The sequence below is a fragment of the Telmatherina bonti genome (genome assembly GCF_933228915.1).
Source record: "Telmatherina bonti genome assembly, chromosome: 5".
NCBI lineage: Eukaryota > Metazoa > Chordata > Actinopteri > Atheriniformes > Telmatherinidae > Telmatherina > Telmatherina bonti.
Genome location: NC_136623.1, coordinates 21,238,497 through 21,258,893, shown reverse-complemented (window position 1 = coordinate 21,258,893; position 20,397 = coordinate 21,238,497). Strand labels below are relative to the sequence as shown.

Here is a 20,397-nt window from a genome sequence, read left to right as displayed (position 1 = left end):
TGCTGGGAACATTTCCACTCCACGAGGAAGGTCCTTAAAAGCTACACCAAGGAAGCTGCCATCAACAACAAATCCCAAGGTTCCTGCATCAGCATCCAGGACCAACAGGATACGCTCAGGAATAAGGAGAGGTGTTTCTGCTTCCTTAGTATTTGCTAATGTGGAGGATTTTGGTTTACAACTCTTTCCAGCCTCAGAATGATACCTCTTCCTCTTTCCTGGGTAACAAGCCAGAGTTTGCCCATCATGCCAGAGTTGATTTGTTCTGAGCTCCCAGCCCCAAGATTGAGAGTCACCACCTACCAGCACGTTATAACCCGACCCCTGTAGAGGACAGTCCTGCATCGAAATTCCCAAGACTGCATGACTTCCTCTGTGTTTGGGGCTCCACATGAACTCCCACACATGAAGCCCACTTTTCACTCCCATCTCTGCCCTGACCCCATCGCTGCTGAGCTCGGCAGGTGTGCGTGTCACTTCCTGTTTGCAGGGTGACAGCAGAAAGTTAGGAGAGTGATGGATGGAGCTCCAATGTGAGTGTGCATCTCCTGAAGAAACGGGAGAAGAGTTCAGAGTGAGGGCGAGACGTGAGGATGTGGGGACAGCTAGTTGAGGGAAAGCTGATGAAGATGAAAGAGTGCTGTCTCCTCGTCCACATAGCCAGGCTGAGAGGAAGAGACCCATTGGTAGAGTGTTGCCAGAAAAAGGACTGCAGAGAATAAAATGTAAAATTGTGTTAAACTTTAGATTTAAATCAGCTTAATAGTGAAATTATTGAGAACAAAATCATGCCAGACAGGTTTTTATTGAACAGTATGGCAACATACTGAAATGATATTGTAGTAGACCTGATGGTGTTCAATGTATTTATTTAAAAATGCCAGTTCTTTTTTTTTGGTCTGAATTCATACCTAATTTATTAGTTGCAAGAAAAATACTATGGAATAAAATATAAGTATTGTGGAAGAACTGTTATAAACGAGATCTACTATGTTTCTAATCTGTCAAACTGCATACAGTAGGCTACAGTGGAAAGTGAATTGGGCTTACCCAGTACAACTGAATAAGTAATAAATAATTCAATCTTACCAATTGCTTTGAATACTTCCTTCTGGTTGTCAGCTTGAAACCGAACTGCTTCCAATCACCCTCTGCCTTATATATATATATATATATATATATATATAAAAAAAAGTCTCTTATCAAGGATGCTGGTGGTCTTATCGCAGCTCGGTAACGTAACAGCTCTGTCTGACCCAGTTATTGGTTTCGACCTCCGGGTCGGGAACAGCATAATTTATCAACCTAGTCTGACGCCATTCACACTCGCAGTGACAAGGACAACAGACCGGTGACGTGCTTGTAAACAGATGAATCTGTGTTATCCACTGTACTCCATCAGTTTCACCGCCATTTGATCCCTTCAGGCGTCAGTCAGATCTTTATCGTGTCCTATAATGAATGTAAACATAAATGGCGAAACATACGAAGAGAATCAAACTCGGGCTTTTCAATAACAAGAAGATAAATATACAATAAAATCCAAAGCGGCTCATTATTTTAGACAACGCAGGCGCATCATGAGCGTAAGGATTGACAACATTTTTGCCCTGATCTCTGTCTTACAGGTCCACACATCAGGCATACGGACTGATGGATCAGGGTTCAAAGATAGTCACAGTAAGTGATCTTTCTTACTGACTCAAATAATCTGAATGCTGACATATATTTTTTTAATTACTACTGTTTCTTTAGTAAGAATTGATACTCAAATATGCTTTAACACATTTTGGATTAATTAATCATACTGTTACTTTAAAAGATGGCATTCTCAAAAAGCAAGAAGCAGCTACCATTGACCAAACCTCCTGTTTCCCATAGCTGAGAAACATTTACAGATATTTAGATTTAGCCTTTTATGAAAACAGTGCCATCACAGCCATAAAATGAAAAAAGAAGAAACTGGAATGACATTAAAATGAAAATGGTTTACTTATGAGCATCTTCAATAAATCAATTGTTCACTAAAGGGAAATAATGTTTTAAAAATAAAAAGTTCTTCTTTAGCATGCAACTGGATCCCAATTTTGAATAATATCTCAGAAATCATAATGATAACTATAATTTTTCCCCAAATCTGTAACCCCCAAACCCCAGAATTTTACTGACACAATGATTGTCTAGAATTTCCTTTCAGAAAGAAAAATTTCCTTAGAAATGTATTTGCGTATTTCACGTAGTGAGACCTCTGTGAAAGGAACCACTAGCTCTCTCTTAAGTTTCATGTTTTAATTTTTGTGTTTAGACATCAATCATGGGCTCACATCATCCAGTTTTACTTTTCTTTATATATAGTTTTTTAATCAGAATATCAGTGGAATTTATTATCTTCCAAAGCGTCTTTTTTGGGTAGCATGTCATCATTGTTAAAGCAGGAAGCCCACCTCCAATGCACCTCTCCTGTAGAATGTGTGCGGCCTTTTCATAATAACATCACTGTTGTCCTTCAGGTGAATCTACTTGCTTTTTGTGAGCACATGCTGAGGCAGAGCTAAACTGCTAGGATGTATCTTATGTATTCATATGGCCCAGCCACTGTATGAAAAGGCCTATATTAGAAGACAAGCATTGACTCTATGATACAAAACATAAAATCAGTATTTGTTGCCTTTGTTTATTTTTTAATGTGATGCCACCAGCATGCTCTTTCTCACTGCTCATTTTACTTGTATTAAAGTATGTTTTACAGTGTGTAAGGAATCTGTTGCATTCCAGCCCTGATTTTTCTTGTCTGTAAGACACTACTCAGGATTTCTCTGGTCAAGTATACAAATTCCAGAAAGCAAAGATGATAGTGGCAAAAGCCTTTTATCACTGTAAAGATAAAAATCACTTTGCCTTTTTTGTTTTATCCAGTGTCTGATTTCTTTTTCTTATGACATCATTCATGTATATTAATCATAATATTTACTGTTATTTTTAGCAATAAATACCAATATATAGTTGTAACAAGAGTGCTCATTTGTCTGAGAGCTCTTGGACTTCAGCGGTCGTCTGCATTTAAATTCAGTGTAAAATCACATAACACACATTAGATAATAATTTGTGCTTGTGTGTGCTGATGTAGGTCTTCACTTTTTTTTGCCACACATTGTATGTTTATACATGTCATTATTTAAAAGCGGTACTTTAAAGGTTTGTGAATACCTTTTTATTTTCAACACAAATACAACATATAACATGACAAAAACATTAAACTTCAGGAATTCATTTCATACTACAAATTTGTAAGGGACAAAAGTATGTGAATTTGTAAATTAGCAGCGAGCTTAATGGCATATCATATAACATGGACATTAGTTTTAGTGCACACCCTTTTTTATTTAAAGAACAATGATTCATTGATGGGTTATCTTTACAGGTACAATTAAAAAAATATGTGTACAATTGAAAAACAAAGAAAATATTTTAAAAATCAGTTGCTGATGTTCTGCGATGGACTGGCGAGCTGTCCAGGGTATACCCTGCCTGTCACCCAAAGCCAGCTGGGATAGGCTCCAGCTTCCCCGCGACCCTGAATTGGAATAAGCGGTTCGGAAAATGAATGAATGAATGAATGAGTTGCTGATGTTAATCAGACAGGAAAATGTTGCAAAAACTATCTATAGTTTAGAATCTGGACTTGGATAACAGTCAAGTAACAGACACCAAAATGACATTATCGTTTTTGTTTTTTCAACCAAGTTCTTTGTCAGAAAAATTAAAAATTATTGTCAAATTTGTTTCAAGTAATGGTTCATATATCTATGTATTAGCATATCACAGCTCTGTCTCTACATAAACTGATTTTTGCCACATGATAAGTATTAAAGCACAACTGCTACAAGGTGCATGTACAAGAGTTAGCTTATTAATTGAAACACATACTGAATGAAGACTAAAAACAGGATGGAATAAATAAATACACGTATGCGTGTGTTTGTAAGTGCTGTTAGGTCTCTGTACTGTCATGGGGTTGATTTAAGTCTGCGATTCCCAGCTCCACATTCCTAATCAGTGAAGGGTTGAAAGAGTCCGACACATACAGTAACGTTCCAACTTACAGAGAACAGTTCCTCTGCTGCAAATGACATCTTATTCTTCTGCAGCATTTCGTAAAGCACTTGCTGTGCCAGTAGAGAACAACAAAGGGAAAAATTTCATTCTTTAGTGTAAATTAAACATGAAATATGTCAGGAGTGATTGAGAGTGATGGTGTTTTCAAAGAACATGTTAATTGAAAGTTTATGCCCTGGCTTCTTTTGTCCTTGTTTTCATTATGTTGATTCCTTTTAGCACAACATCCTGTATGCTTGATCAGAAATCAATGTTGCAAAGTGGAACTTAGTCCTTCACCTGTACTGCCACATATCACATATTTCCAAAGAGAAGCGTTTTGGCTCATATATCATTTATAACCTATCAATTAAATTGATACTCATTGCAATCAAGAGATTACTTTCTTTTAACATGAACCGTTATTTACATCCCTTCATGCAACATTCTTCATTTATCCAAGAAAAACAAAAGTTATCAACCGTGTAACTCGTGTTCTGCTATTAGTTAAACAAGATGAACCACAACCAAACGTCACTGAAACCATACGTTTGAGTAAATAGAAGTTACTACATAATTATCATAGCAGATGAACAGCAGCTTTGTTTTGAAGATTCCACTTTCAGATTAATTTATGTTTTTGTTTTGTCTTTATGATCTACTATAATGGCTACTTGTTGGCAATAACACCCGACCTGGAATACAAACACAAGAAAGAAAAGTATAAAACATTTTTTATGTGGATAAATGACTAAAAATATGTTCTAAAATCACTGCTTTCATATGGTAATGCATTCATAACATCATGCAAATAGCGAGGAAAATATGGTACAGCAAATGTGATGTAACAAATAATTACAAAATAATTAGTGACAGTTTTAGAGCAGTTCACACATCTCTGCACACTCATCTACATCTGCTGAGACTAAACATTAAGATTTAGCTGATCTTTTTTCTTTTTCTAATATAGACAAACTTTCTTACCAGAAGTGGACCTCTTGTAAAAAATCAATCCAGTCAGAAAATAAATGAGTCCGAACAGTAGTGTTGCTGTTCCAACACCAATCTTGTTCCACTCCACCTCAGACATTGGCTCTAGAAACATATTTATCAAAGATGTTACTTTGGAATTAAGAGATTTAAACCAGCAAATAAATACACACAGTACTAAATGTCAGCAGGGATCATTGATACATAAAGATACTCACAACAACATGCATATATAAATATAAAATATACATTCATATTTTCTAAAATGTCATGACTTCATAGTAAACACATCAATTACTTCTAATATCAGCTTTAAACTTTACAATCCTTGTCACTCTCTTACCCCAGTCATAAAGCTTTGGTTTCGAAAGGCTGGCATGCTCCACCATACAGGTAATTTTCTCATCAGGTGTGGGTGTAAACTCCAGGTATGAGTGGATCTGGTAAAGGAAATTTCCATTGGACAGCTCCTCAGTGGACAGCACATCAGTTGTCACCTTCTCTCCATTTTTCAGCCAGGTGATTTTAATGGGTTTGGGGTAAAAGTTGTATCCACTGCAGATGAGCACTTTTTCATGCCTGCTGCTCTGTATTTCAGCAGGCTTCAGTTTTACAGAGGGTTCCTCTAGAGGGGGAAAAAGCATAAATTAATCCAGTTTTAAACTGATAAGGAGGGATTTCTTAAATTGGAGAGCACACCTTTATGGCAAGTTTTAGACGCTTCCATGGGCCCACCTACCTGACTGTAAATGAATCTTCTCATTAATTTGTCTTAAATTTTGCACCAGGCTTTTGAGGAAATTTAATTTAAGTAGGGTGAGTTAAAGCAGCAGAGTCTAATGGCAAATCTCAAACAAAGAATACTCCTCATGTACTTACAGATGTATCCACTTAGATTAGCCTCCCACAGTTAAAATTTAGTTAGTTTTTATTCAATTTCAACCTAGACCGCCAAGAAAATTGTTTGGGATGCAAATGACCAATGTTTAAAGTAGCAGGCCATTGTAATCATCTGCATTTGTAAATGAAGGTGAGCAAGCTGACCAAAAATCTTTTTGTCATAAAGGAACTTTCACACTTCTTCTCTTTAGTCCTGGTGTAAAACCCGTAGCAAAATTTTTTGAATCCTGAATATCTTAGCTACATTTTGAGTGGCTATAAAACTTTTCAAAAACTTTTTAAAATTTGCTGTTAAACGGTTTTTTCAAATAAGAAAATAGTGGAAGTAGATATTATCTGGAATAATATTATAAAAACAGTAATTAAGAACTTGTGAAGAAAAGGACAGCCTTTCAAAACGGATGAGAATATAAAGATTTGGCTGATGAAAAAAAAAAATGCCAAGAGGTCTTTGACAACAATACAAAGTGGATTTTACTGAGGTTTTCCCGACAGAAGAGTCTTGCACTGAAATCATGTGGAAACAGAGTTGTTGTAGGGAAGCAACAACTTTCATGTGAGTGAGAAGCGAGGAAGCTGCCCAAGGAAGAGAGAACCTTGCATTGCTGAAACTGGGTCTGGGACTTCCCCGAGAAGGGAAGTTGTGGACATCACAACAAGAGAGTTCAAGACCTCTATCATCCATTGTGCCTTTAAGAGTATCCTGTCAGTATCACTACTGCAAGAACAAAATGGAGTAAAGGTTTAGCCAGAGCACATTTCCCTGAAAAAAATGTTATCCCAAGATGGACCTGCTGTAGTATTAGCGATGGTAATAAGCTGGAGCTTATGTTCCCTGCAGATGGTGGTAATTATAAAACCTTGGTTGCCAAATAAATATAAGTATAAGTATAGTGACCTGTCCAGGCAGGGTGTACCCTGCCTCTTAGTAACAGATGGGAAAGGCTGCAGACCCCGCTACGTCCTTGCAACTGAATAAGTGTTTATAAAAATGGACAGATAAACTCAAGGACTTTTTTAAAAGACCATTGTTTCATATAATTTTCCAAAGAAAAAGGAAAATTACACACAACTATTTTAGGTTTGTTTTTGTTTGTGCAAACTTGAAAGGGCTTTGGTAAAACAAGTGCTGCTGCATTTGAAATGCCACTTTGTGTTCTGGTAAAGTTTTATTATTGAAGAGTAAAATCTGAATATTTCCTCTTTTAATTTAGCTGAAGTGATTTATTTCTAAGTTCCTCTCAAAGAAGAACAAACGTTACAGTTTTCTCACCCATGGCTTCCATTGTTTTGCTTTTGACCCACTACAGCTAGAGATTAAGTAAAATACTGTATCACAGATATTACAAACATGATCATTTAATGTGTAGGCTGCTGTTATTTAAAGCACAGTGAGAGCTTCAGCTGTGATTAGCTAACATTACCTGGCTTTGAAAGCAAATCAAACGTTAGCTGAAGGTGGTTTCTGCATTTCTCAAAGTTCTTCTTTTCTTGCTCCAGAAAGCTTTGGCTTTTGTTAAGATCATCTGCAATTTCCTTTGCCTTCTCCGTGTAGCCGATATACTTTCCCAAGGTGCTGTTGTACTGGCCCAGAAGCACCTTGTTGAAGTAGATTTGCTCCAAATACACCAGGTCATGAGCAGAGGTGTACTGACAACGAAGTAAACCATAGCCATACAAAGCATCTGTAATGTTAGAAGAACAGATTTCATCTGATGTAGAAATGTTTGGCTCATTAAACCAGTCAATAGTTTAGGCACTCTTTGCCATTAAATTCACTGGGATTAGATTTAATTAGTTCAAGTTCAAGATTTGATAACCTCTTGTATATTAAATACTTTAATTATACTTACGTGCACTTGAAATGAACAAGAAGAGCAGACAGAAGAAGCTTTGAACGGTCAGCATGGTCACAAGCTACAAAGCAAAATGCAGTAGAAAAGAAAAGTGAAAAACTGAAAACATGAGGAAGTGAATCAGCAGAATGCCCAGCAACATTTTTTAAGCAGGTACAACAGGAGATAGGCGTGGTAGTCTACTCGGTATGGACATGATAAAACTAAAAATAGACATTTCTTTCTTTCCTTTTTTCCTAAACTAACCAGAAGATTTCCACACAGAAATGAAGCTGAGAATATTTATATCTGAAGTGACAGAAGACTGTGGCAGCATTTTATTACACTGACAGCACATTTTTAACACAGCAGTGTTAATCCTTATGAATAATAAAGCTTACCTGTGAACAGCCTCACACTCAATGACTAAACTGCACATACCCGTAGCTCTGTTCCTCTGGGTCCGCCTTGTGCAATTACATGAAAATTTTTAATTTTGTGGTTCTCTTAGCTTTCTGGACCACACAGTCTCATAGCAGAGAGAGGTATTTGTCAACACCCTTGGGTATTTTCAGTTGTTCAGCTATAATTGTTTCATGATGCTTTCATTTAGGCAGAAAGGGGGGGAAATGTTTTTTATTTGGAAAAATACATTTTATGCTTTAAAATTCCACAAATGTTCATTAACAATAGATCACACAACACAAGCAGGTCTGTGAAGGTTTCTTTGTTTTCCAAAAAAATCTTTGAGAATAAAAAAAAACATTTGGTAACTTTTAAACCACATGTTAACCCTTTAAGGTGCTGGTTTATCATTTGGTAGAAGTAAATTTGCAGTGACTATGGTGATTTCCTTATAAATTATGGAAATAAACATGCTTGAACGATATCTACCAATCTGTTTAAGTATGTAAAACCCAAAATAGAGAATTGTTTCAAATTTTGACCATTTCAGTGTTGTTATGTATTAACTTATATCTTAACCGTTTGCTGAAAACCATTTATTTTTATTATTTTTGTCCAAAAAATACGGAAAAAGAGTTTTGTCTGGCCTCTATCTTAGTGTGAACTTTAAAGAGTTAAGACCTCCGTTAACTTAAAAGTCATTTACACATACATAGAAACATGAAGGTATCGTACATTTTAACACCATAGTGCAAGTTCAAATATCCCAAATTTAACAGAGAGTCATTTTATTTTAAACTGCTCAAAAGTAGAAAATCTAAAATTGCATTAGCATAAATACATAATATTGTTAGCAATGTCTAGAGATGTTGGGATGACTGTGTGCAGTGTGAAAGATCACTCCAGGCAGGGAATATTTATCTTCCTTTACTGAGGATGGGTGAGGATGGGTCTTGAACAATAACAATAAAGCTGCCCAATAAAATAACTTAGTGGTATGACGACATAAACACTACTGGCTTTACCTCTACAGTATTGTTAGCACTGGATTGTCTGAAGCTTTAAGTTTTTCTACTTGTGCATGTTCTGACTTCCATACATCTAATATAATCAGATATTCATCGCAATCTGATGTAAGTTAAAACATTTATTTGTAAGGCAAACAGTGTAAGTACAGGAATCATAAGGAAAATGGAATAAATTCAGCTATATTAAAAGGCCATATGGCACGCACTGTGTTGGTGCTTTTGAAATAAAATATAATGCACATGTGTACACTTTTTTTATTTACACTGATGAGACTCAAAGTACACCAGATTTGAATTAGGGGAACAAATAAAATAAACAATACAAAAATAAATAAACAGAAAAGTTCACATAGTATAAAGCATGATACAGAAACTGAAACCTAAATATATAAAATCTGCTCAGGTGATCTAGCAAAGTAAAACATTTTTATTATGCAGCTCCTTTCAAGTTAAAAAACAAAAAGTGCTTCACAATAAACATAAAACGAAACAGGAAACATAAAAACAAATAAAACTGAGCAAAAACAGTTAAAAAGGACGCACTTTCAACTTCTTTTTAAAAGAGATCAACGAGTCCACTGATTACAGGCTGAGAGGAAGGAAGGTCCAGAGAGGGAGCCACTTTGGTTTTCAGAAGTGTTTTCTTCACAACCAGCAGACTCTGATCGTGTGATCTCAGGGACATGCAGGGAATGTAAGGCTGCAAAAGGTCATTGATTTAAACTGGTGTTTGATAATTTAGAGTTCTTTATGTTAGAAACCATTTAAAATGGACCACATGGAGCCAGTGCTGCTGGACTTGTATGAGTGACGGGTACTTAGAAGATCATGTTATTTGCCTTGGAGCAGCATTTCAGACAACCTGAAAACTTTCCAATAATTTTTCACCTAAACATATTAATGAAGAGTTACGATAGTTGAAAAGTGGTGAAATTAAGGCATAAATGATCATTTACATCTTAGACAGTTATAAAAGTGGACTCAAAATGGCGATATTTTGTTATTTTAAAAAAAAAAAAAAACCCAGTGATTTACATCCAAAGATAGCATAGCATTGCATGATTGCTAAATTATAGTTTAATAAATAAGACAAGTGCAAATCTCTCAACACTCTAAGGGAGAAATCTGTTAAGGGCACAAACAAAGTTTTTGTTCAGTTGAAGAGAGTGACATTTAAATGACTCCTGACAGAATTAAAACACACTGTATCTTAAAAATGCCCTGAGGTTTAAAAGAAATATGTAGTCAAATATCATCAGCACAGCAGTGATAAGATATGTCTTTAAAAAAGCCTAAACTATGCTGCAGAGTGTACAGGAATAAAACGAACAATTAAGGCCCAAGAACAAGCCTTTGTGGAACACCATAGGTTAATGGTACAGATACCAGTGCTGTAAATGCTGTTATATCACTGTGGGAGGCAAATGTGGAAAAATCATCCAATGAGACAAGCAGTGCAGCAGACATGTGGTGTATGTTAATATCAAAACACATTCTGCGAAGCTCTGTGGAGTTCCCATTGCCTCTCAACTTACTCACTGGAGTATTTCTGCCATCTGTCAGTAAGCACCAGGGTTGGGTACTCACTCAGGAACTGTAGCTTGAAATCTACTCTGCTAACAGAAACTGACAAACAGAATCAGGGAGAAGATAAAGGCAAAGGGAAAAAAGCTCAAAGTGAAGCATGCCCTGCAAATGAGACACATGCAGGTTGATGTGATGAGGGAAAACCACTGAGATGATGGGAAACTGGAGGCAGGAGAGGAGGAGGAGGAGTGAATGTGCCAGAAAGGAGAATGTGGAAATTATGAAGCACTGTGAATCTTTGGAGGTCAAAGTTATCCAGAGTGGAACTGTTTAATATATTCTTAAATAAACCATAAAGATGCTGTGAGCTAGTGTAGACCTCTTTCAAATCCAAATTGCATATAAGTAGTGCTTCCTGTATGGTTGAAAATAACCATATTATAACAAGTCTTCACCTACAGGAATGAAAAGAATCTCTCCTGAGGGCTTTGATAATCAGAAACGTTCCAGCTACAACACCCAAAAAGCCAAGAATTACGCCCACTGCACAGAAAACATCCAGTTCAACATTCTGGTGATGGAAATCAGGTTCTGTAAAGAAACATATAAAACACCAAAATTAATATTCAATTACCTTACAAGAAATCATTTAATTAAAGTGATGTTTTGATAAAGTAACATAATTACCCCAGATTCTGGTTAGAGGCCTGTCCAGTGCCACATGCTCCACTGTGCAGCTGTAAATGTCAGTAGCAGTTGGAATGAACCTCAGGGTGGAGAACTGGTGGAAGGTTTGGTCTTTATTGGGATAATATCGACTGAGTGACACTCCTTCTGACACTGGCTGGCCATTTTTAGTCCAAGTGACTTTGATTAAAGGTGGGTAGAAATGATTCACAAAGCAGATGAGACTGTTTTCCACACCCAGTTCCTCTTCTTCTGTAGTGTAGATGATGCTGTCAGGAGGGTCTTTTTTGGGTTAAAAAAAAAAAAGTTATTGTCAATCTTGTCACAACAAAAATAACTGTTGAAGTTAACCATTATATATTACATTTTAGATACAAGTAAAGGTGAAAAAAAAATAGGAGTTAAAACTAAACTTTCCGTGGCTACATGTAAAAACTATCATCTTATTATAAGTGAATATCTATCCTGCTTTATTGGATCCTAAAAATGGGGCTCCTAAAATTATTTCAATTTATTCCAACATGGTAGATATTAAATAATGTAATTTTACACATTTATGTCACATATAAACAGGATGAAAATCAAAGCATTTACTTATAAATTTGTTTTTAAATCAGTTGCACCACGATAATGGAGCCACTCATTCAAATAAGAATTCATTGTTTATACATTTTCCCAAAAATGTGAAAAAAGAATTAAATCAAATATATAGTTTTATATCATTATAAAACTATACATTTTATATATAATTTAATATCATTTAAACTATATATGAACAGTTAATTATATATAGTTATATATTTAAATCTTATATATAAAATATATATTCAGCTTTACTGACAAAAGTGTGGATAGAAAGAAAGTCATAATCTCCTTTACCTTTCTCTGCTTGTGAATGCTTTTCCAGTGCTGTACCATATGCCGCAATTGCTAAGCATGCTCTTCTGTTTCGCAAGGCATTCCGATATATATGCAAATCCTGAAATAATTTACTTAGGTCGACATCAGGTATGTTGGGTCCAGTGTATTCAACCTCTCCCTTTTCGAAGTCCACATAAAAGACTTCATCAGAATCAAATTCCAGCTGGACCTCAGATGTGCTGTTGTGAAAGCAGCCCACAATATATGCAATTTCATGGGCAACTGAAATGCCAAAAAAGCCCAACAAATTAAAATGTATTTTAAAATGTATGAAGCGAAACAGATGTTATGCATGCTGACATAGTTTCTGTTAAATGTATAGGCATCACTTTTTACACAACCTGTCTTATGCAGGGTTACGTTTTGCTGTAAGTAAACACTGAAGTAAAATTAAAATAAACTCTTACTTTGTGAGAAGGCACAGAAACTGTTAAGCATCAGGATTATGAGTGCAGATCGCTTCAATGGTGAGCAGAAGGTCGTCATGATGGAAACCCTTGAAACTTTCGCAAAGGCAAAGCTTTGAATCGCACAGTGATTTTTTTAAAAAAAACAAAAAACCTGACTCTAACTTCCTGGTTCCATAGACAATGATGGTAACAGGAATGTAACCAGTTCTGCAGGATCAGACCAAGTTGTGGTTAAATAAATAAAGTGACAATAAAATGAGCATGAGGAACGTTTTACAGAATGGTACAAATGTCAGCATGTCATGACTCACTGAACCAGAGACTTTTAGTTCATGTTCCAGCATTTCACAACTTCCTTATCTAATTTGAAGCACTTACCACCAAGCTTTTTTGTTCACATGAAAGTTGCATGAAAAGCAGAACACTTCTTATTAGTTTCATGTTACTCAGCTTGCTCACATTGACTGCTGACAACAAATTTGGGCAAATTTCATTCAAGTTTTTTGTCTTTGACAATAGCTATTTGTTAAGATCTCAAATCCTTCAAAACTGTGACAAACTTACCACTCTTGTGAAAATACAAAATTTCTGTTTTTATTTGATAAAAGTGAAATAATATTTATCATGGTGCAGGTTTGAATCTATTTTCATTTAAGCTCCCTTTTAGAATTAAACTGCACCATGTGAGTATAAATTCAAAAAGCAGTACTTGCTGGCATAATAATCTTGGTAGTAATGAACACAGCTAATGTCACCAGATTAATTTGGAGTTTCCATCATGAGAAAAAGTTAGCATTGTGTGTTTTTGAGGACTCACAAATATTTTGTCGGTATTTCCAACTTCAAAGAACATTTTCCAATCACATGTTTATAAAATAATTTGTAACCTGTACTATTCATGTTTTTCTTGACTTTGTTGAGTTGTGCAGTTGTAAAGAAACTTTACAGAAACCAGCATTGTAAGAAAACAAAGCAGACAATCATCAGGAGCAACTTTAGGATTTAATTGGATGTGTAATGATTAGTACAGTCATACCTATCCAACCATGCACCCTTGAAGATTCAGAAACAGAGAAAGAGAGCCCCATAACCTGGGCAAGATGGCAGCGTGAGGTATAGAAGCCAGCTCAGATTTCTAACAGCAGTTTATGTATCTTGTAACACTAAATCAACTCGTAAATATAAAAAAATATCTAATTTAGTTACAACATAAATATCAAAATATAAAACCAGTCGTTCCAAAATGCTGCAAATGGCCAAAAGATTATACACTTAATAATCTCAAAGCAGTTGATCTTAAAATGTCTGAAGACATATTAAAACATGCCTCAGTACCCCAGATTACTGTTTCACAGCAACCTTGCTGTCATTATGTAACATGTCTGAACAATGCTGACGTTAGATAGGTGTCATCAGTTGGTTTATGCAAGGAATTATGTGCATCAGAGGCAGAGGATTTGAAAGAAATCATGTTTAGGTTGACAGAGAATATATGTTCATTCATTCATTCATTCATTTTCCAAACCGCGTAATCCAATTCAGGGTCGTGGGGGAGTTGGAACCTATCTCAGCTGTCTTTTGGGCGAAGGCAGAGTACACCCTGGACAGCGCGGCAGTCCATTGCAGGGAGAAAATATGTAAATTTTTTAATTGGATTACTGGTGACCCTTCCAGGGTGTACCCTGCCCCTTGCCCACTGATTGTGATGGGCTCTAGCTGCTTGCGACCCTGTAACATTTAAGATACGAATCCCTAAACTTTTCACGTTAAAAGCTTAATCACTCCATCTTCCATCAAAATTTAATTTGTGACTCATAAAATAGCTTTCAAACAAAGTGGCCATCATGGTGATTATGAAGATGATGTTTCGGAAATTTATGAGGTTGTCTTTTTGTGTTTGTTGGAAATTTGACACATGCCAGGGTTCCTACCCATAAACTGTTCCTGACAGGCCACGAATACATATTTGATTGTTACAGCTGTCTCTCTTAACATTTAAGGTGCCAAATAAGTTCAACTTATTTTGAATAAAACAACAACAACAAACAAAAATTCAGCATTGTGTGATATTACAGAGTAATATGATAAAGGTTTCTAGAGCAAGAAAGTGCTGTGTGAGCTGATCTTGCAGTACTTCCTAAAAGACATTTAACTAATTCCTTTATTCCTTTAAAATGTCTTTAAGTTTTGTCCCCTTGATCGTACAATAAAGTCCCAGCAGTATTCAGTCCAGCCTTCTTAATTAATCAGAAAATATCTTAATTAGCCCAGTGTTCATTTGCAAAAGGTCATTATTGTCATCTACAAAACAGACTGTTTCCTCTGGGCTGGTGTAAATGTATTGTTCTGCAATGTTGGGTGTTCATGTGAGTTTGTGAACTGGAAAAATAAAACAAGGTCATTTTATCTAGAAACCTCTGCAGGGTCTGAGAAGAAACTTAAATAACCTTTTAAACATGTGCCCAAAGTTGGACCCTAAGGCTACCATCCTTCACTTGACTCACATTGAATAGATGCAAAAGCCTAATAGATGCAACACAATGAGTCATTAATTTGAATCGAATGTGTTGGAGCAGGGAGACATTGAAAACCTGCAGGATTGTGGTCCTTGAGGCCCAGAGCTGGACACACCTGCTTTAGAAAATAAGAAAAATGATAGATTTTATCATGCCATATGCTTTAGAGATGTACTAATTTAAACCATAATTTTTTACAACCTTACTCTTGTAACATGAACTGACATCGCTTTTAACATTTTTGTTTTTGTATAAGTATATTTGAACAACTTGCACACTTTTGGACATAAAAAGAAGAAAAAAAAAAGATGTTGGCACGAGATTTGAAGAATCTCAGTAAAATAGTTGAAGGTATCGGATTTAAAGGCCATCTTCACAATGTAAAACCTGCAAAACAGGTTGGTTAAGTCAGGTAAATGTTTCCTCAAATCTTTCAGTAATGGAAAGCTATTTTTAAAACATGAATACCTACTTCCGTTGTTGGCACTGCCACCCGCTCTATGTTTAGAAAAAAAGAAAAACAAACACCAAGGTTCAACATTTCAAAACTTTAATTAGCTGCTTTGATTCTGTATTTTATGAGATTGAAATATTTTTTAAAGGTAATTTTAACTTTACTTTAAAAACTGTTTGATTTTGTGCTTGTGTTCTTACTCTCTTTTGTAAGTCGCTTTGGATAAAAGCATCTGCTAAATGATTGTAGAATAGAATAGAAATAAATTGCTCACCAATCAAGTTCCTCTTGTAGTAAATGAACCCAGCGAGTGAAAACATCAGACCCAACAGCAGCCCTGCTGACCCAACAACAATTTTGTTCATGCTTGGGTCAGGTTCTGGTTCTGAAAGCACATATTTATCAAAAGAACAATATTACTTGCAAACATATTCTTTTAAAATGTTCTAATTTCTCTACTTCAGCACCAACAAATGCATCTCACTCAGGAACAAAAATAAGATCATTTCAACACCAACTTAATTTGATATTTTTTAAGGTTTGCTAGAGGTTAAAGTACAAACACAGTATGAAAAAACTAAAACAAGTCACACATAAATTAATGAAAATTAAATAAAATATCCCACAGCCAGTGAAGATTCCTGGTTATTCTTGATTTGAAGTCAGACTCCATCCGTCTCTAAGATATTTTTTCCAACTATAAACACTTGTCCTTAGCAATTCAACAGTTGTTGTAAACACACTAAAGGGACATTATAGACACGCTGAGTTCTCCAGTGAACAATACAGACTTTCCAACTCTATAATATCTATTGTTATGGAGCATTATTACAACAAAGATTTAACCTACCAAAACAAATTTACTTACTGTTCATGCTAAGTTTATTTAGTGCAAAAGTAAAATAGTAGGAAATTAATCTCAGTTCACGCAACAATTGTAATTTGCTTATTGATGGTGTACTCTCTTACCCCACTGATAAAGCTTTGGCCTCATGAGACTGGCATGTTCCACCATGCAAGCAATTTTCTCTCCAGGTTTGAGGGTAAACTCCAGATAGGAGTGCAACTGATGAAGCCAGTTACCACTGGGCAGCTCTTCTGTGGCCATCACATCAGATTTTGCCTCCTTTCCATCCCTCAGCCACGTCACCTTGATTTGTTTGGGATAAAAGTCGTACATGCTGCAGATGAGCATGTGTGAATGTTTTCTGTTGACTGCCTCTGCTGACCTCAGCCGAATGTCAGGCTCCACTATAGAAGACACCAAATGTTATCATAAAAAGGGACATCTTTCTCTTATATTTAAAAATTTTCCCCTGTATTCAATATTTATAATTTTACACTACATTGCAGAGTTGGCCTGAAAGTTAATTGAACGTGAAGTTTAGACAGGAAATTACCAGGTTTCAGAAGGCTGATGGTCTGGGGAATAATTCTTTTGCAAAGATTTGTTTTCCATATCTGATGCGCCATAAACTTGGGATTTTTGTTGAGCATGTCTGTAATTTCTTTTGCTTTCTTTGTGTATCCCTCCAATTTCCCCAAGGTGCTGTTGTACTGGACTTTCAACATCTTGTTGAAATATATCTGCTCCAGGTACAAAACATCATGACCATCAGGGGAGGTAGCCTGACAATGGATTGTAAGATGACCATAAAGAGCACCTGAAAGATAAATGGTAAAAATTAGATGTGGCAATTAAAAGTGTATCATCATTTACAGTTCTTATAGATGGATAATACATTTACTGATGAAGGATTTTGCTTCTCTTAAAGTCACAACATGTATGAAGTTCATGAGGGTTAAAGTCACTTACCTTCGGATGAAAACACAAGAAAATAAATAAGAAAAAAGATGATGTTGTGAGCAGAAGACATGTCAGGTATCTGGCTTGTTAGTTCTGAGCTCATCAATAAAAATGAGGAAGTGTAGCAAAACATTTCTAAACTACATTTGTCCTGTGAAGGTGGGGCATCTGTAATAAGCTGTTTTTTTTCTTTGCCCTGTCATCTGATTGCATAAATGTGTATCATATATTATGTTGTTTATAAAAATTAGCACACAACCTTAGAACAAAACTTTAAGAAGGTTTGGTTTAGCAAAATTAAGAGTCTGGAGTCTATTCCAGGTATTTTCAGGCAAGAGGCAGTTTACACCCAGCCAGGACAGGTCAAAGTAGTCCATCACAGTGCATCCAGTACATTGTTTTACTTTCTGTATTATCTGCTCTAAGGCAAAATTTTCAAGGAAATATCAGAAATGGAATAAGGAATAAGTGATTACCAGTAGAATTTGGGAGTCATTCAGTCTCCGATTGGATCCATCAATTAATTAAAAGTCTTTGCAATGAAGATATATGGATAATTTTGCCAAGGTCTATGCTTTCTGAATGGTTCTGTTATCTATCTATCTATCTATCTATCTATCTATCTATCTATCTATCTATCTATCTATCTATCTATCTATCTATCTATCTATCTATCTATCTATCTATCTATCTATCTATCTATCTATCTATCTATCTATCTATCTGTCTGTCTATCTATCTGTCTGTCTGTCTGTCTGTCTGTCTGTCTGTCTGTCTGTCTGTCTGCCTGTCTGTCTGGAAACACTATCATAAAATTAGAATTTATTGTCTATGTGCTCAAAAGATTAATTCAAAGATTAATGGAATATTATGTCTAAACAAAATGTGTGATGATGCCAATGTTATTTTGTCAATGTAACCCTGTAATAAGGATTCACCACTCTTTGAAGATGATGATCAACATGTTTAATGTGACAATAAAATAAACAACAACAAAGATTTGCCTCAAAAATATTTTATTAAACAGCTGAACATTTTAACTTTGTGAAACAGGAAACACATTTAAAAGTAATAACCTTGCAGTTTGTATTTGTAAAACAAATATACAAGTGGCTGCTCGTCTCAGTGTTGACCCTGTGATGGACGAATGAAGGAGGTTCCAGGTCTTCCCTGATGCCACATTGGAATAAAGAAGTGTAGCCAATGCATGGATGGATAAAAAAAACAAACATAAAGAAAATGTTCTGCACTTCAATGCAAATCACATGTTCATTCCATAATTTATATATTTGTAACACTTGCTGAATTTCTGGAGATTTTATATGTTTTAAAGAATAGAAACTGTTGATCTAAACTGTTTAAGTGTAAAGATACAATGTTACAATCCAGAATACAAAAGAGCTTCACTTACAGTAATTTCTGTATTTAACAACAAGACATTACATGGCTCTGTGTCCCTTTACAAAGAAAAATATTCCAATTGTGACTCCCAACAAGCTCAGAACCAGGCCTACTCCACAGAAAATATCAGGTCCCAGACTTTGACCACTTTTAGTTGATTCAACTTCTGTAAAAGACAGTTATGGAGAATATGGTTAGTTGTAGGCACAGTGTAAAACTAAGATTTTTCATTTATTTTTATATCCAACAAACATTTACCCCAGATTTTTGTCTTGGGTGTGTCCAGGGCTGAATGCTCCACAGTGCAGCTGTAAATGTCACCTTCACTTGGTGTGAAAGTCAGCATGGAGAACTGGCGGAAGGTTTGATCATCGTTGGGATAATACCTACTTAGTGAGACTCCCTCTTTCACTGGATGGTCATTTTTGGTCCAGCTGACTTTGATAGAGGGTGGGTAGAAGTAATTCACAAAGCAGATGAGGCTGTTTTCTACTCCTGGTTCCCCTTCTCTAGCAGAGAAGATCATGATTTCCGGAGGGTCTTTTGTCAATAGGAAAACAAGATTCGTGTCAGCCTTTTGCTAGTTACATCAGCAAAGGGATTAATGTTGAATAAGGTTAATATATTTACCTTTTTCCCCAAATGGTGATTTTGCTTCCCCTTTAAACATTTGTGTCAGTCCTAAGCACCAATCCTTGTTTACAATAGCGTCTCTAAGGACTGCCAAACCCACCAAAATTGGGCTTGGGTCAGGATCAATGAAACCTGGCACAGTGTACACAACTTCCTCTCTTTGAAAATCAACGTATAACATCTCCTCACCATCAAACTCAAACTGTACCTGTGTCGTGCCGTTCACAAAGCAGCCAACAAAATACAGAACTTCATGTTTAACTGCAAAACAATGGCAAAAATATATACATCAACCAGGGTTTTAGTAACACAATGCAATCACAGAATTACAACTATTGCTAATGATGGCTTGTTTCTAATCAGTCATTCTTAGTGTTGATACATGACAATTTACACCTTAATCATATCTTATGAATGTTATACATTTAAAATGAAGTGCAAAACAATGGCACCACTAAAGCTTGTGCTTACTTTGAGAGAAGACACAGAAAGTGTTGAGAATCAGGATTATTGCAGTTGTGCTCTTCATTCTTTGACCTCCAACTATGATCACTGAAACTATGATCACTGAAAGTATATGCAGTGTGGACGGTGCCGTGTGTTATGACTTTTTTTTGATAGTTGTTGCCAAAAGGGAAATTCCATTGTAATCACATGGCAAGATCAGGTGCAACACTTGATGAAGGAAAAACTAAATAAGCCTTCTCGGTATCAAGGCGATTATTATTTAAACAATTAAACTATATATAAACACCCACAAAACAGTAATACATGAGATTAAATGCAAA

At 35.8% G+C, this 20,397-nt stretch overlaps 4 protein-coding genes across 4 annotated transcripts in view; all 4 read right to left on the bottom strand.

Annotated features, from left to right (window-relative positions):
- The window catches only part of LOC306755733 (SPRY domain-containing SOCS box protein 1), a gene marked incomplete at both ends in the record, with an annotated part of 961 nt that extends 277 nt beyond the window's left edge, over window positions 1-684 (bottom strand). The window contains one exon of the mRNA XM_079240236.1: window positions 1-684. This exon is cut by the window's left edge and continues 58 nt beyond it. Coding sequence (XP_079096362.1) covers window positions 1-684 — 684 coding nt within the window.
- A 4,081-nt stretch (window positions 685-4,765) lies between these two features.
- LOC306756361 (rano class II histocompatibility antigen, A beta chain-like) lies at window positions 4,766-7,893 on the bottom strand (the record flags this gene model as incomplete). The annotated part of the gene is made up of 5 exons (XM_079241088.1): window positions 4,766-4,790; window positions 5,136-5,190; window positions 5,429-5,710; window positions 7,410-7,670; window positions 7,839-7,893. 5 exons carry the CDS (start codon window positions 7,891-7,893, stop codon window positions 4,766-4,768), a joined length of 678 nt encoding a protein of 225 aa, XP_079097214.1.
- Window positions 7,894-10,784: 2,891 nt separating this feature from the next.
- On the bottom strand, window positions 10,785-20,138 carry LOC306756360 (H-2 class II histocompatibility antigen, A-U alpha chain-like; the record flags this gene model as incomplete). Its single annotated transcript, XM_079241087.1, has 6 exons — window positions 10,785-10,879; window positions 11,240-11,371; window positions 11,468-11,648; window positions 19,416-19,556; window positions 19,680-19,870; window positions 20,081-20,138. 6 exons carry the CDS (start codon window positions 20,136-20,138, stop codon window positions 10,785-10,787), a joined length of 798 nt encoding a protein of 265 aa, XP_079097213.1.
- Window positions 15,748-19,322, bottom strand: LOC306755614 (H-2 class II histocompatibility antigen, E-S beta chain-like; the record flags this gene model as incomplete). Its single annotated transcript, XM_079240055.1, has 5 exons — window positions 15,748-15,812; window positions 16,043-16,153; window positions 16,738-17,019; window positions 17,169-17,432; window positions 19,235-19,322. The coding sequence occupies 5 exons, from the start codon at window positions 19,320-19,322 to the stop codon at window positions 15,748-15,750; spliced, it is 810 nt and encodes a 269-aa protein (XP_079096181.1).
- Window positions 20,139-20,397: the final 259 nt, after the last annotated feature.